We start from the raw sequence: 16,133 nt of genomic DNA, 5'->3' as shown, positions 1-16,133 counted from the left end.
GTTGCTCTTCACACTCACCCAGGGTACAATGTTGCTCTTCACACTCACCCAGGGTACAATGTTGGCTCTTCACACTCACCCAGGGTACAATGTTGCTCTTCACACTCACCCAGGGTACAATGTTGCTCTTCACACTCACCCAGGGAACAATGTTGGCTCTTCACACTCACCCAGGGTACAATGTTGCTCTTCACACCCACCCAGGGTACAATGTTGCTCTTCACACCCACCCAGGGTACAATGTTGCTCTTCACACCTACCCAGGGTACAATGTTGCTCTTCACACTCACCCAGGGTACAATGTTGCTCTTCACACTCACCCAGGGTACAATGTTGCTCTTCACACTCACCCAGGGTACAATGTTGCTCTTCACACTCACCCAGGGTACAAAGTTGCTCTTCACACCCACCCAGGGTACAATGTTGCTCTTCACACTCACCCAGGGTACAATGTTGCTCTTCACACTCACCCAGGGTACAAAGTTGCTCTTCACACTCACCCAGGGTACAATGTTGCTCTTCACACTCACCCAGGGTACAATGTTGGCTCTTCACACCCACCCAGGGTACAATGTTGGCTCTTCACACCCACCCAGGGTACAATGTTGGCTCTTCACACCCACCCAGGGTACAATGTTGCTCTTCACACTCACCCAGGGTACAATGTTGCTCTTCACACTCACCCAGGGTACAATGTTGTTCTTCACACTCACTCAGGGTACAATGTTGATCTTCACACTCACCCAGGGTACAATGTTGCTCTTCACACTCACCCAGGGTACAATGTTGGCTCTTCACACCCACCCAGGGTACAATGTTGATCTTCACACTCACCCAGGGTACAATGTTGATCTTCACACTCACCCAGGGTACAATGTTGCTCTTCACACTCACCCAGGGTACAATGTTGCTCTTCACACCCACCCAGGGTACAATGTTGCTCTTCACACTCACCCAGGGTACAATGTTGCTCCTCACACTCACCCAGGGTACAATGTTGCTCTTCACACCCACCTAGGGTACAATGTTGCTCTTCACACCCACCTAGGGTACAATGTTGGCTCTTCACACCCACCCAGGGTACAATGTTGGCTCTTCACACCCACCCAGGGTACAAAGTTGGCTCTTCACACTCACCCAGGGTACAATGTTGGCTCTTCACACTCACCCAGGGTACAATGTTGCTCTTCACACTCACCCAGGGTACAATGTTGGCTCTTCACACTCACCCAGGGTACAATGTTGCTCTTCACACTCACCCAGGGTACAATGTTGCTCTTCACACCCACCCAGGGTACAATGTTGCTCTTCACACCCACCCAGGGTACAGTGTTGCTCTTCACACCCACCCAGGGTACAATGTTGCTCTTCACACTCACCCAGGGTACAATGTTGCTCTTCACACCCACCCAGGGTACAGTGTTGCTCTTCACACCCACCCAGGGTACAATGTTGGCTCTTCACACCCACCCAGGGTACAATGTTGCTCTTCACACCCACCCAGGGTACAATGTTGCTCTTCACACTCACCCAGGGTACAATGTTGCTCTTCACACCCACCCAGGGTACAATGTTGGCTCTTCACACCCACCCAGGGTGCAATGTTGCTCTTCACACTCACCCAGGGTACAACGTTGGCTCTTCACACCCACCCAGGGTACAATGTTGCTCTTCACACCCACCCAGGGTGCAATGTTGGCTCTTCACACTCACCCAGGGTACAATGTTGCTCTTCACACTCACCCAGGGTACAATGTTGGCTCTTCACACCCACCCAGGGTACAATGTTGGCTCTTCACACTCACCCAGGGTACAATGTTGGCTTTTCACACCCACCCAGGGTACAATGTTGGCTCTTCACACTCACCCAGGGTACAATGTTGGCTCTTCACACTCACCCAGGGTACAATGTTGGCTCTTCACACCCACCCAGGGTACAATGTTGGCTCTTCACACTCACCCAGGGTACAATGTTGGCTCTTCACACCCACCCAGGGTACAATGTTGCTCTTCACACTCACCCAGGGTACAATGTTGGCTCTTCACACCCACCCAGGGTACAATGTTGGCTCTTCACACTCACCCAGGGTACAATGTTGGCTCTTCACACTCACCCAGGGTACAATGTTGCTCTTCACACCCACCCAGGGTACAATGTTGGCTCTTCACACCCACCCAGGGTACAATGTTGCTCTTCACACTCACCCAGGGTACAATGTTGCTCTTCACACTCACCCAGGGTACAATGTTGCTCTTCACACTCACCCAGGGTACAATGTTGCTCTTCACACTCACCCAGGGTACAATGTTGCTCTTCACACTCACCCAGGGTACAATGTTGCTCTTCACACTCACCCAGGGTACAATGTTGCTCTTCACACTCACCCAGGGTACAATGTTGCTCTTCGCACTCACCCAGGGTACAATGTTGGCTCTTCACACCCACCCAGGGTACAATGTTGGCTCTTCACACTCACCCAGGGTACAATGTTGGCTCTTCACACTCACCCAGGGTACAATGTTGCTCTTCACACTCACCCAGGGTACAATGTTGCTCTTCACACTCACCCAGGGTACAATGTTGCTCTTCACACTCACCCAGGGTACAATGATGCTCTTCACACTCACCCAGGGTACAATGTTGGCTCTTCACACTCACCCAGGGTACAGTGTTGCTCTTCACACTCACCCAGGGTACAATGTTGCTCTTCACACTCACCCAGGGTACAATGTTGGCTCTTCAATCTCACCCAGGGTACAATGTTGCTCTTCACACTCACCCAGGGTACAATGTTGCTCTTCACACTCACCCAGGGTACATTGTTGCTCTTCACACTCACCCATGGTACAATGTTGGCTCTTCACACCCACCCAGGGTACAATGTTGCTCTTCACACCCACCCAGGGTACAATGTTGGCTCTTCACACTCACCCAGGGTACAATGTTGCTCTTCACACCCACCCAGGGTACAATGTTGGCTCTTCACACTCACCCAGGGTACAATGTTGCTCTTCACACTCACCCAGGGTACAATACAATATTAATTTCTTCACCCACCCAGGGTACAATACAATATTGACTTCTACACCCACGCAGGGTACACTACAATATTGACTAATCCACCCACCCATGGTACAATGCAGTATTAACTTCTACACCCACCAGGGTACAATACAGTATTGACTTCCACACCCACCAGGGTACAGTACAGTATTGACCTCTACACCCACCCAGGGTACAATACACTAATGATTTCTACACCCACCAGGTACAATACAATATTGACTTCTACACCCACCAGGGTACAATACAATATTGACTTCCACACCCACCCAGGGTACAATACGATATTGACTTCTACACCCACCAGGGTAAATACAATATTGACTTCCACACCCACCCCACCTAGGGTACAATACAATATTGACTTCTACACCCGCCCAGGGTACAATACAATATTGACTTCCACACCCACCCAGGGTGCAATACAATATTGACTTCCACACCCACCTAGGGTACAATACAATATTGACTTCCACACCCACCTAGGGTACAATACAATATTGACTTCCACACCCACCCAGGGTACAATACAATATTGACTTCCACACCCACCCAGGGCACAATACAATATTGACTTCCACACCTACCTAGGGTACAATACAATATTGACTTCCACACCCACCCAGGGTACAATGCAATATTGACTTCTACACCCACCCAGAGTACAATACAATATTGACTCTTGTGTCCCCACACAGAGTACAATGGTAGATTCTTCTAACATTGTACTGACCACTCTGGGAGGCATAGGTTTCAAGGGAATTCCTGTTTTATGTGTTAAGAGATCATAATTGCGTGACTTAAGGGTTGGCATGTGACAGTTGTTGGCCTTGTGCAGACCTAGAGAGAATCTTCCTTGCTCCTATTTAAGAGACCTAGCCTCTTTCTCGATTGCATATTACGTGATGATTACATGGATGTGTGTGTCCCTAAGCAGATCATCTACCTTTCTTTTGCAGACTGAGACATCTGGGATGATGTTTTACTACCTCTGTCGGCTTGGGTACTTAGGTGACAGTCAAGTCATCGTGCCCAGAAGGTTCAACCTACTACATCTTATACTACGTCTGAACCAAGTTGCACCCTGTAAGATGTAGCGGATGATATCCTTAGTATCTTCGACATCAGTTTGTTAAACAGGACAAATCTTGAAGCGGCTGGTATACTATAAACCCACCAACAAAGTTGACCTCATCCATTTCTTTTTATTTCATAATTTAAAAACGAAGAAAGGAGTATTAATTTGAATCCTCCTGTGGGTTTTGTGAATCTGCAATGAAGAATAGCTAGAAGAACTTGGCTACAGTATATCAAGAACGCTTTCGCAAGCCTCAACTTTCCTCCACAAATGTTTATAGCTCGAAACTGGTGAGATATATCGCAGTACCAAGAAAACAACACCTGTAAAGTAAAAGGACACAAGTGCAACTAATGTGACATTTATTGTGGCAACGTTTCGCTCTCCAGGAGCTTTATCAAGCCATTACAAACAATACATGGACACAGAGGGTATATAAAGGCTCAGAGTGAGGTGAATACTAGTGAGGTACCATTTCGATGTTCACTAGTGGTAGTAGTAGTAGTAGTAGTGGTAGTGACAAAAGCAATTAATTCGTACATGTAAAAGGATATAAAAGCTATTACTTGGGTAACATAAAAATAGGTTGGACAAATATAAACTGGAATGAGGCAGGTTGTTTCAGTGTTCACTCTCTGTGCTTTGTGTAGTATAACGGGAGAGACTATGTGATGGCAGGGTTTACTGTTTTCAGGAGGATTCTTGCTAAGACTTCGGAGATGGTGAAGCTGCCGTTGTTTTGTTTAATTGTATTCGAAACAGCGATCAGTGCTGATTCAAGGCACTTGCGTGTGCGGAAATTAGTTTCTTTTATCACTAATTGGGCGTCTCTGAATTTCATAAGATGATTGGTGGAATTTCGGTGTTGTACACAGGCGTTGTTTAAGTTGTCGTTCCTACATGCGTATATGTGTTCATTGAGGCGGGTGTCGAGGTTTCTTGCTGTTTCACCTACGTAGATCTTGTCACAGCCTCCACAGGGTATAGTGTAAACTCCTGCATTGACTGGTTCGTGGTGCTTGGGTTTTGTCCTGGTTAGATCCTTTATTGAAGTGGTAGAAGCGATGGCGACTCTGGTGTTAGCTTGTGAAAGTACTTTTGAGACGTTTAGTGCAACCTGGCTGTTGGGAAGAATTATAACTTTGTTGGGAGCGGCGTTGATGCGTGGAGAATTGATGATCTGAAGAGCTCTTTTCATTCACAAAGTAGACAACAACCTAAGATTTCAAGTTTATCGGAAACCCACCAATAAAAATGATCTCACACACTTCTATTCCAGTCAAGATACCAAGACCAAAAGAGGCATCATCATCGGGTTTTTCCTAAGAGCATACCGAATTTGTAGTCCTGAGTTTCTTGACGAGGAATGTACTTACATTCACCAAACATTTACTGAGTTACAATTTCCTTCTTTTTTCATCAAAGACTGCAAGAAAAGAGCTCTTCAGATCATCAATTCTCCACGCATCAACGCCGCTCCCAACAAAGTTATAATTCTTCCCAACAGCCAGGTTGCACTAAACGTCTCAAAAGTACTTTCACAAGCTAACACCAGAGTCGCCATCGCTTCTACCACTTCAATAAAGGATCTAACCAGGACAAAACCCAAGCACCACGAACCAGTCAATGCAGGAGTTTACACTATACCCTGTGGAGGCTGTGACAAGATCTACGTAGGTGAAACAGCAAGAAACCTCGACACCCGCCTCAATGAACACATATACGCATGTAGGAACGACAACTTAAACAACGCCTGTGTACAACACCGAAATTCCACCAATCATCTTATGAAATTCAGAGACGCCCAATTAGTGATAAAAGAAACTAATTTCCGCACACGCAAGTGCCTTGAATCAGCACTGATCGCTGTTTCGAATACAATTAAACAAAACAACGGCAGCTTCACCATCTCCGAAGTCTTAGCAAGAATCCTCCTGAAAACAGTAAACCATGCCATCACATAGTCTCTCCTGTTATACTACACAAAGCACAGAGAGTGAACACTGAAACAACCTGCCTCATTCCAGTTTATATTTGTCCAACCTATTTTTATGTTACCCAAGTAATAGCTTTTATATCCTTTTACATGTACGAATTAATTGCTTTTGTCACTACCACTACTACTACTACTACTACCACTAGTGAACATCGAAATGGTACCTCACTAGTATTCACCTCACTCTGAGCCTTTATATACCCTCTGTGTCCATGTATTGTTTGTAATGGCTTGATAAAGCTCCTGGAGAGCGAAACGTTGCCACAATAAATGTCACATTAGTTGCACTTGTGTCCTTTTACTTTACATATTGTCGGTAATTCTACCAACTTTATTACAAAACAACACCTGGTGATACAAGAGTGATACAACACCTGGTGATACAAGAGTGATGCAACACCTGGTGATACAAGAGTGATACAACACCTAGTGATACAAGAGACAACACCTGGTGATACAAGAGTGATACAACACCTGGTGTTACAAAAGTGACACAACACCTGGCTATACAAGAGTGATACAACACCTGGTGATGCAAGGGTGATACAACACCTGGTGATGCAAGGGTGATACAACACCTGGTGATGCAAGAGTGATACGGCACCTGGTGATGCAAGAGTGAATAGAGCATTGCAAGAATTCAGTAGGCTTCTTGCACTGCTCGAAATTCAAATAGGCTTCTTGCAGTGCTCGAGATTCCAGTAGGCTTTTTGTAGTGTTCGAGATTCCAATAAGCTTCTTGCAGTGCTCCAGAATCCAGTAGGCTTCTTGCAGTGCTCCAGAATCCAGTAGGCTTCTTCCTGTGTTCCAGAATCCCATAGGCTTCTTGCTGTGCTCCGTTCGTGCTTGAGTAGCTTTACTCACACCTAAGCATGTGAAGTCACTGCCTGTGAACTACGCAAGTTATTATCTTTCACATCTGCTACATACTTGAAAAAAGTTGTTCAGTGTTGGGTGTCTTTCTCACTGTGGCATGCAAAGCGTACATAACCTTTATTTGGCACATATACACACCCTCATTGAAAGGCTATCTCCCCAACCAGCAAACCAGGGGCTAAGGGTTGATGATGGGGCCCCATCATTTAATCAGTACCCAGGTTCCAGCCAATGAGAAGATGGTTTTGGCAATCGCAGAGGTGATGTGGGCACCACTCACCTGTTTGCCCTTGTCATTCCCATTCTAGAGCTGGTTGAAGCATGGTCTGCTCTCTAGTGGCTTCTATTCTGCCTTGCTTACCGTGGAGTGCACTAATACCTATTGTTGTACATAGTGTATATAGTGTACATACTTCTGTTCTAAATTGGTGAAGAATAATACAAGTCAAAAGTTTTTCTGCTGTGTTTATTTTGCTCCCTTTACACCCAGGATAATAGGCCTTTTGGACTCCTGGGTTGTAATATGGGGGCCTGTTCGGGAGTTGAACCCACAACCTCTCGCATGGCAGGCAAGAATTCTACCACTGAACCACCAATGCTCAATGCTGTTCTGGCCACCTCAAGGCCTGATTTTCAAAAGCTTTGAAAAATTGTTCTGGTTCGGCCTCATTGAAGTGGGGAACAAGCTGTACTGCTTTCTGTAAACTAAAGTCATTTACAAGTTGAGAAAACTGCCTTCTTTCTTTTTCCATATCAAAATCTTCCTTGGCAAATTCCCTCTGTTCCCTAGTCTGTTCAAGATTGATTTTTGCCAACTCAAGTGCCAATGCAGCTGATTCGCTCTCAGACAACCCTGTTGCACGAGACTGACGATTTTGCGCCGTTGATGTATCATTTTCCTCCAGCGAGAACATCGGGGCTTTATTCCTGGCTCCTGTAGAGGGAGAAGTCTGATGTGCTATCACCTCTTCCTGAAGTTTGTCGGTGATCAGTGAACGCAGTTGCGCAGCTGTGAGAGTGCATTCGTAATCAATGCCAGTGGAACGAGCAGTTTGCCAACAATGCTGTAGGGACAATTTTGGCAAGTTAAATAAAGTATGTGCCAACACCAGACGTCTGACTCATCTAGGTGGCATACCCCAATGGATAAGTTATTTGCTATGCACAGTACAATTGCAGAATACCCCAACGTAGCACGTTATTTGCGGAACACGCTTAGCTATGCACAGTATGACTGCAGAATAGGCACATATGCTTGCAAGGTAGATACACAAAACAAAGCTGACTGCAAATTCTTCGCACAAGATTGATCGTAGCGAAGCGAGCACACTGAACAAGCTAGTAGCAAACTGTTGAACCATCATACAATAGCAAGACTGACCATAGCAAGGCAATTGACACGCAAAGTTTGTAAAGCATTGGCAAAGCTAATGCAATGCCAGACAGCAAGCTACACAATGTTCCTACTTCCAGCGTCACCCTAGGCTCAACCCATGCTCTAAGTCCAGCTCCAGCTCTCGGACAGGCTACCCATAACTTACCACATTAATCAATTAAAATCTTTTCATACACCAGATAAAGTCCCAGTAATGACTCTGTCCTCTACCTCTGAGGATGACTCTAACTCTTTGCACTCTATTTCTGAAATTAATGTCAAACTTCCAAACTCTGTCCTCCTCAAGGACCCTAGCCCTTTAATGGTGGGGCTATCTGAAACTCCAGCAACAAGTTTAACTGCGCTTCTACAGTCATACCCTGATATTTTTTCAGATGTGCCGAAAAAATGTACATTAGGTTATCATGATGTAGATGTGGGAAACTCTAAACCTATTAAACTCTCCCCCTACAGAGCTAATCGTGAAAAGCAGAAGCTACTTCAGCAGGAGGTAGAATTTCTGTTAGAGCATGGGTTAGTGGAAGAGACATCTAGTCCATGAGTCCATGGGCTTCACCGTGCATCCTTATCAAAAAAGCTGATGGAGGTTTTCGTATGTGTACAGACTACCGTAAGGTGAATGAGGTCACAATCACAGATGCTTACCCTCTTCCTCGTCTAGATGACGTAATAGATTTTGTGGGTAAGGCTACTTGTGTGTCAAAGTTAGATCTCCTTAAAGGTTACTATCGGGTACCTTTGACAGATAAGGCGAAGGAAATCTCTGCCTTCGTAATTCCAGGAGGTCATTATCAATATAGAGTTACCCCCTTTGGAATGAAAAACTCCCCCTCTTCATTCCAGAAACTTATCCATCAGGCTATTAAAGAACTTGAAGGCATGGCAGCATACCTGGATGATATTATAGTGGTGTCTGATACTTGGGATCAACACCTAGTTAGACTAAGGCTCTCTTTGAGACCTTTCAGAGTTCCCATTTAACTGTTAATTTATCTAAGTCTTCCTTTGGCTAGGCCACTGTTACTTTCCTAGACTATGAAGTAGGTAGTGGCAAAGTTGCTCCTAAATTTGCTAAAGTTCTTGCCATTAAAGATTATCCAGTTCCACATGATAGGAAATCTCTTCAATGTTTCCTAGGCATGATAGGATTCTACAGAAGATTCTGTAAGAATTTTTCAAATATTGTAGCACCTCTTACCTCTCTTACCAGTCACAAAGTTCCCTTTAATTGGACCCCAGATTGTCAAGGTGCTTTTGATAAACCAAAAAGATTATTGTGTACTGCACCCATTCTTTTGTCTCCAGACTTCTCCAAACCTTTCTCATTACAGGTTGATGCTTGTGAGTCTGGGGTTGGGGCAGTACTGTTGCAAAACGGGGATGAGGAGTTGCAGCCTGTAGCCTTCTTCTCTGCCAAGTTCCAGCTACACCAGAGGGCTTACTCTACTCTTGAAAAAGAAGCCCTCGCGCTGGTACTGGGTTTTAGAGCACTTCGATGTTTACGTGGGCCAGACTTCGCAGGTGGTCACTGTCTATAGTGCCCACAACCCTCTAGTATATCTCCAAGCCATGAAGAACCACAATACGAGGCTCATGAGATGAAGTCTACGACTGCAACCCTATTCTGTCAGATTATTACACATTGCTTGCAAAGAAAATAAGTTGGCAGACTCTTTATCTCGAGTCTAACAATGTTACTCTATACATTATAATTATAATTGTATATTAGGTTAGGATATGTTAGGTTACTTGTGGTAACCCCTTTCAAGCTCTTTTTTTTTTTTTATCCCCTGGTGTGCGTTTGTTTTTTTAGTGAGGGAGTGCGGGATACCGTCCTCCCGCACTTTGGACCTACACTAGCCCGAGTATCTGCTGTCTCGCTCTGAGTTTAGGGTTTGGCTTTTTGTCGAAAATAAAGCTGAGCTCTATCTAAGAGTTGGATGGTTGAGAGGAAATGCGGTCCCATTATTTGGTGCCATGGTGGCTCGGTTGCCACTGGGAGGTGGGAGCCTAATCCTGAGCCCTCTTGGGGTGGGGGTGTGGCATGCAAAGAGTACGTAACCTTTATTCGGCGCATGTACACACCCTCATTGAAAGGCTATCTCCCCCAACCAGTGAACCAGGGGCTAAGGGTTGATGATGGGGCCCCATCGTTCAATCAGTACCCAGGTTCCAGCCAATGAGAAGATGGTTTTGGCAGTCGCAGAGGTGATGTGGGTACCACTCACCTGTCTGCCCCTGTCATTCCCATTCTAGAGCTGGTTGAAGGACGGTCTGCTCTCTAGTGGCTTCTATTCTGCCTTGCTTACCGTGGAGTGCATTAATACCTATTGTTGTACATAGTGTATATAGTGTACATACTTCTGGTCTAAATTGGTGAAGGATAATATGTCAATAGTTTTTGTGCTGTTTATTTTGCTCCCTTTACACCCAGGATAACAGGCCTTTGGGACTCCTGGGTTGTAATACTCACCAACTGTCTGAATTTTGCCTTCATCTCCACCAATCTTGTATTTGTTGGATTTTGTGATATAATTTGAGAATGCATCTTCTGTTCAGTTTAAAATTTTTAACACTGGTGTGTTTACCTCAAAAGAAACTTCACATTAATTTTGAACTGTGAAAATTTTAATTTGTCATATTTATTAAACCAATTTTGTTCTGTAAAAGCGCTGGAGATTGACTCTTCTGCTTGGCTTCAAACCTTAAACACTTGTGTATCTAACTTAAAGAAATGTTTGGATAGATGCTTTGTTATGTAAGTAGCAGTTTGCCAGTTTTATTAAGGATATTGGATAAATTGGAAAACTGGTTTTTATGTGACAATTTGTGAATGCTTTATCCCATTTAATAATAATTGGCTTCAGATCTTCACTGCTGATATTTAAGAGCATTAGTGTGAGAAATTACATGTACAAAATTCAGTTACATACAGGTAATTTTGGTAAGATGCAACTAAGGCAATTATTACTCACCAATTTTTGTTGTACCTCTGAGGCAAGGGAGACTTAAGTCACATTAGGTTGCAGGAAAGTGACTCCTCCAACACCCACACTCCTTTAACCACACTCACACTAAGCTGCACGTGAAAGTTAGTTATTAACATTTAATAAAACCAGTAATTCTGGCACAATTATTTTTGTGTGGACTGTATCAATTGGGTTTGACTTGACAAAACATGTGTTAGGGTTTATTACTTTGAATCAACACTATAACATCATATGTGAACATATTAACTAATTTTTATATTCACACTTACCAATTTGGACCACTGGTGGAACACACCCTAATGCTACCTAGCCAGCTAGAAATACAAAGACGAACATAAAACTACTGTACAAAATAGGTGCAGTACTTAGTCAAGGCGTGATGCAGTGAAGTCACCGGTGCCCTATATTTTCCAATTTTTTCCACTTAATTCTCGTGGTTTCACATACATATTTTCTTCCCATGTTGCAGTGGAGGATGATGCTGCATTTTTAAATTGTCGTTCGAGGCTTCCCCACTCCAATTTAGCCCCAGTTATGATCACTTTTAATCAACAGCTATTGTCACCCGTCTTCACCAAATTTACATTATGGCATCCTCCGCTCCGCCTCCACGCTTCTGCTGGTTCTTTTTCTACTCGGAAATTAAATTTAGATCACCAGCAACACAGTTTACACATTGGAATTTATGCATTGTAAATTTAGGAAAATTGTATCAAATTTTCCAGAGTTAGAAATTTTTGCTTCACTGTGCTGTTTCTTTCATGTGTAGTGAGGTATGGAATGGGGGGGAGGGGAGTCTGAGATATATGGATAACTTTCTCAGATCATACAGTGATTGAAACACGTATAATATACATGTATATGTATTATATGCATGCATTCATGTAGTTTATGAGACTTCATTTTACAAGTTTACAAATGTTTCATCCTGAGAGGAGGTTCTCTGCACTATCCTGAATGTATGTTATAGTATGTATCAACATCCGGGGTCCCAGACTATTCAACATCTTACCAGAAGATATCAGGAACATGGCTGGAACAAGTGTAGAAACCTTCAAGAGGAAATTGGACATGTTTCTTAACCAGGTGCCAGATCAACCAGGCTGTGATGGATATGTGGGGCAATGGGCCTCCAGCAGCAACAGCCTGGTTGACCAGGCAAGCACCAGATGAGCCAGGCTCAGAGAGTAGAGAAACTCTCAAAACTCTTCAAAGGTATATTAAAGGTAGGAATTAGAATACCATATAGGAAGGTGGGAAAAATGAATTTGTTGTATTTGTTTTAAAATGAGTGTTTGCCATCAGGTCGGGTGAGGACTGGCCGAGGGAGCCAGGGTGGTGAGGGAAGCGCGCTGATGCGACGCACAGCCTCGCTCGACACCATCTACCTCAAAGGACAGTGGCCTAAGGACGAGCAATCCTTCACACATCTGTTGAATGTAGACAAGGCTTCACAGGTGAGTTTTCTTACATGCCTCTTACCACTCATTTTATGGAGATGGAAATTTTTAAATTGCCTGTAGCTGTTTTAAATGAATTTAGGTAACCTACAGATACAACGCATTGTACATAAATGTTAAAATAAGATTTTGTTTGGATTTTTAACCCGGAGGGTTAGCAACCCAGGATAGCCCAAGAAAGTCAGTGTGTCATCGAGGACTGTGTCTTATTTCCTTTGGGGTCCTTCAGTCTTGTCCCCCAGGATGCAACCCACACCAAGCAACTAACACCCAGGTACCTACAGTGCTAGTCACTGCATTATGCCAGGTGAGCACACTGGCATAATGCCGTGACGAAAATCAAAGGCCTACCATACAGGGGGGTCTGTTTTCATCAGTGCATTATGCTGGGTAGCAGTCGTTAGCATGACTTCATGGCCTGCTGCCACACTCCACAGTGACTCCTCATTGCTCACGTGGCTGCTGTGGTGAGAGGAAGTGTTGCACTTTTGTCACTCATCTGCCCCATCTTTTGTCCAGTGTTCCCTTTGGTTTTGGGGCTGTACATGTTTGATTATAGGTAAAAGAAAGTCTTTAACACCTGAAACTATAGCTCAAATCACAGGGCTTCACAAAGGTGAGCACCAGATGAAAGAAATAGTGGAGAATTTTGATGTGTGTGAGCATTCAGGTATGATCTGGGTGCAGCATTTCAAGACTGGTGGTGATGTCAAGTTACTGTCCGCCAAACCTCTGCCTGGCCCCTCGATGAAGGCATCTGTTTGTACTTTAACTATGTTAAAGGAGCAGTTAGAGAGTACACCTAAGATAACTGCTGGAGAATTGAAAAAAAAGTACCCACATCTCTTAGAGGTGTCTGTAAGAACTGTTATCAGACGTGTGTCAGAACCGGGCTAATGTAGGCTGGATTATGCAAAGAAATATCTTCACTGAAATCCTCAACAGTGGTCTGAAGTACTTTGGAGTGCTGAAGCAACCTTCACCATCACCTGTAACCTTGGGGGACATGTGTACCGGCCCAGAAGTAGTGACCCGCTAAACCCACACTAAAACTGTGGGACCACCAAACACCCAGACTTGCTCATGGTTTGGGGTGTTTCGGTGCTCAGAGTGTTGGTGAACTCATTGTGCTTCCCAAAAACCAGTATATGAACCAGTAAAATTACCTGGAGTTATTGTGTGACAATTTACCTGAGGTGTTTGACAAGTGTGGGGCTATGGTTTTGATGCAGGACGGTGCACTGTGTCATACTGCCAAATCTGGAGTTCAATGGCTTAAGGACTGTGAAGTGAGGTTCTTTAATGACTAGCCAGGCAATTCCCCAGACCTAAACCCTTTATTGAGAACCTCTGGTCAGTAGTGAAACAAGGTTTTCTGGGCAAGGATATCAGTTCCATCCCATGCCTGGAGGCTGCTCTACATGTGGCATGGAATAATATACCTCCCCAAATCCTCAAGAATTTGTGTGTGTCTTCCTTCACGGCTGAGGGATGTGATTAAGCGTAAAGGAGGCAGCACCAAGTATTAAAACCTCAGTAAGTGTGCAAATAAATATATATATATATATACAGTGGACCCCCGCATAATGATGGCATCACATAGCGATTTTTCCGCATACCGCTTACTTTTATCGCAAAATTTTTGCCGCGCATACCGATTAAAAACCCGCTCACCGATTTTCGTCCGAGACGCGTCCAATGTGCCCTCACATGTGCCGCCCGTCCCATTGTTTACCAGCCAGCCTCCGCGGTAACATCCAAGCATACACTCGGAATATTTCGTATTATTACATTGTTTTCGGTGCTGTTTCTGGAAAATAAGTGACCATGGGCCCCAAGAAAGCTTCTAGTGCCAACCCTGTGGTAAAAAGGGTGAGAATTAGTATGGAAATTAAGAAAGATTTTGAAGGGTTTGGGGCTAACCCTGAGAAGCCTATGCCAGTTGTGGAATCCATTGTGCCTACTTCAAAGATTAAGGAAATGTGTGCACAGTGGGTTGAACTGCAAACCTTTATAGATGAAAATCACCCTGACACAGCTGTTGCAAGCCGTGCTGGTGACTATTTCAATGACAATGTTGTGGCCCATTTTAGACAAATCGTAAAGGAACGGGAGGTACAGAGCTCTATGGACAGATTTGTTGTGCGACAGAGGTCCAGTGACTCTCAAGCTGGTCCTAGTGGCATTAAAAGAAGAAGGGAAGTAACCCCGGAAAAGGACTTGCTACCTCAAGTCGTAATGGAAGGGGATTCCCCTTCTAAACAGTAAGAAGATAATGCTCTCCCCTCCTCCCATCCCATCAATCATCACCAGATCTTCAATAAAAGTAAGTGTCATGTAATTGTGCATGCCTTTTTCAGTTTGTGTGTATTAAAATTAACATTTCATGTGGTAAAAAAAATTTTTTTTCATACTTTTGGGCGTCTTGCACGGATTAATTTTATTTCCATTATTTCTTATGGGGAAAATTCATTCGCATAACGATTATTTCGCATAACAATTATCCCTCTTGCACGGATTAAAATCGTTAACCGGGGGTCCACTGTATATATATATATATATATATATATATATATATATATATATATATATATATATATATATATATATGGATGTGAAGCTTGGGTGGTAAATGCAGCAGCGAGGAGACGGTTGGAGGCAGTGGAGATGTCCTGTCTAAGGGCAATGTGTGGTGTAAATATTATGCAGAAAATTCGGAGTGTGTAAATTAGGAGAAGGTGTGGAGTTAATAAAAGCATTAGTCAGAGGGCAGAAGAGGGGTTGTTGAGGTGGTTTGGTCATTTAGAGAGAATGGATCAAAGTAGAATGACATGGAAAGCATATAAATCTATAGGGGAAGGAAAGAGGGGTAGGGGTCGTCCTCGAAAGGGTTGGAAAGAGGGGGTAAAGGAGGTTTTGTGGGTGAGGGGCTTGGACTTCCAGAAAGCGTGCATGAGCGTGTTAGATAGGAGTGAATGGAGACGAATGATACTTGGGACCTGACGATCTGTTAGAGTGTGAGCAGGGTAATATTTAGTGAAGGGATTCAGGGAAACCGGTTATTTTCATATAGTCGGACTTGAGTCCTGGAAATGGGAAGTACAATGCCTGCACTTTAAAGGAGGGGTTTGGGATATTGGCAGTTTGGAGGGATATGTTGTGTATCTCTATACGTATATGCTTCTAAACTGTTGTATTCTGAGCACCTCTGCAAAAGCAGTGATAATGTGTGAGTGTGGTGAAAGTGTTGAATGATGATGAAAGTATTTTCTT

At 44.1% G+C, this 16,133-nt stretch overlaps 1 protein-coding gene across 6 annotated transcripts in view; it reads left to right on the top strand.

The window, feature by feature from the left end:
* LOC128697034 (glucocorticoid-induced transcript 1 protein) overlaps positions 1 to 16,133 on the top strand; it is a 638,463-nt gene that overhangs the window by 503,249 nt on the left and 119,081 nt on the right. For all 6 annotated transcript variants that reach the window (XM_070088837.1, XM_070088846.1, XM_070088856.1 and 3 more), the window contains one exon: positions 12,706 to 12,857. In XM_070088837.1, coding sequence (XP_069944938.1) covers positions 12,706 to 12,857 — 152 coding nt within the window. The remainder of the gene's footprint in view (positions 1 to 12,705; positions 12,858 to 16,133) is intronic.

This window comes from Cherax quadricarinatus, chromosome 2, assembly GCF_038502225.1.
Source record: "Cherax quadricarinatus isolate ZL_2023a chromosome 2, ASM3850222v1, whole genome shotgun sequence".
NCBI lineage: Eukaryota > Metazoa > Arthropoda > Malacostraca > Decapoda > Parastacidae > Cherax > Cherax quadricarinatus.
Note: the sequence above shows the minus strand (reverse complement) of the source record. Positions and strands in the feature narration are given on the sequence as shown.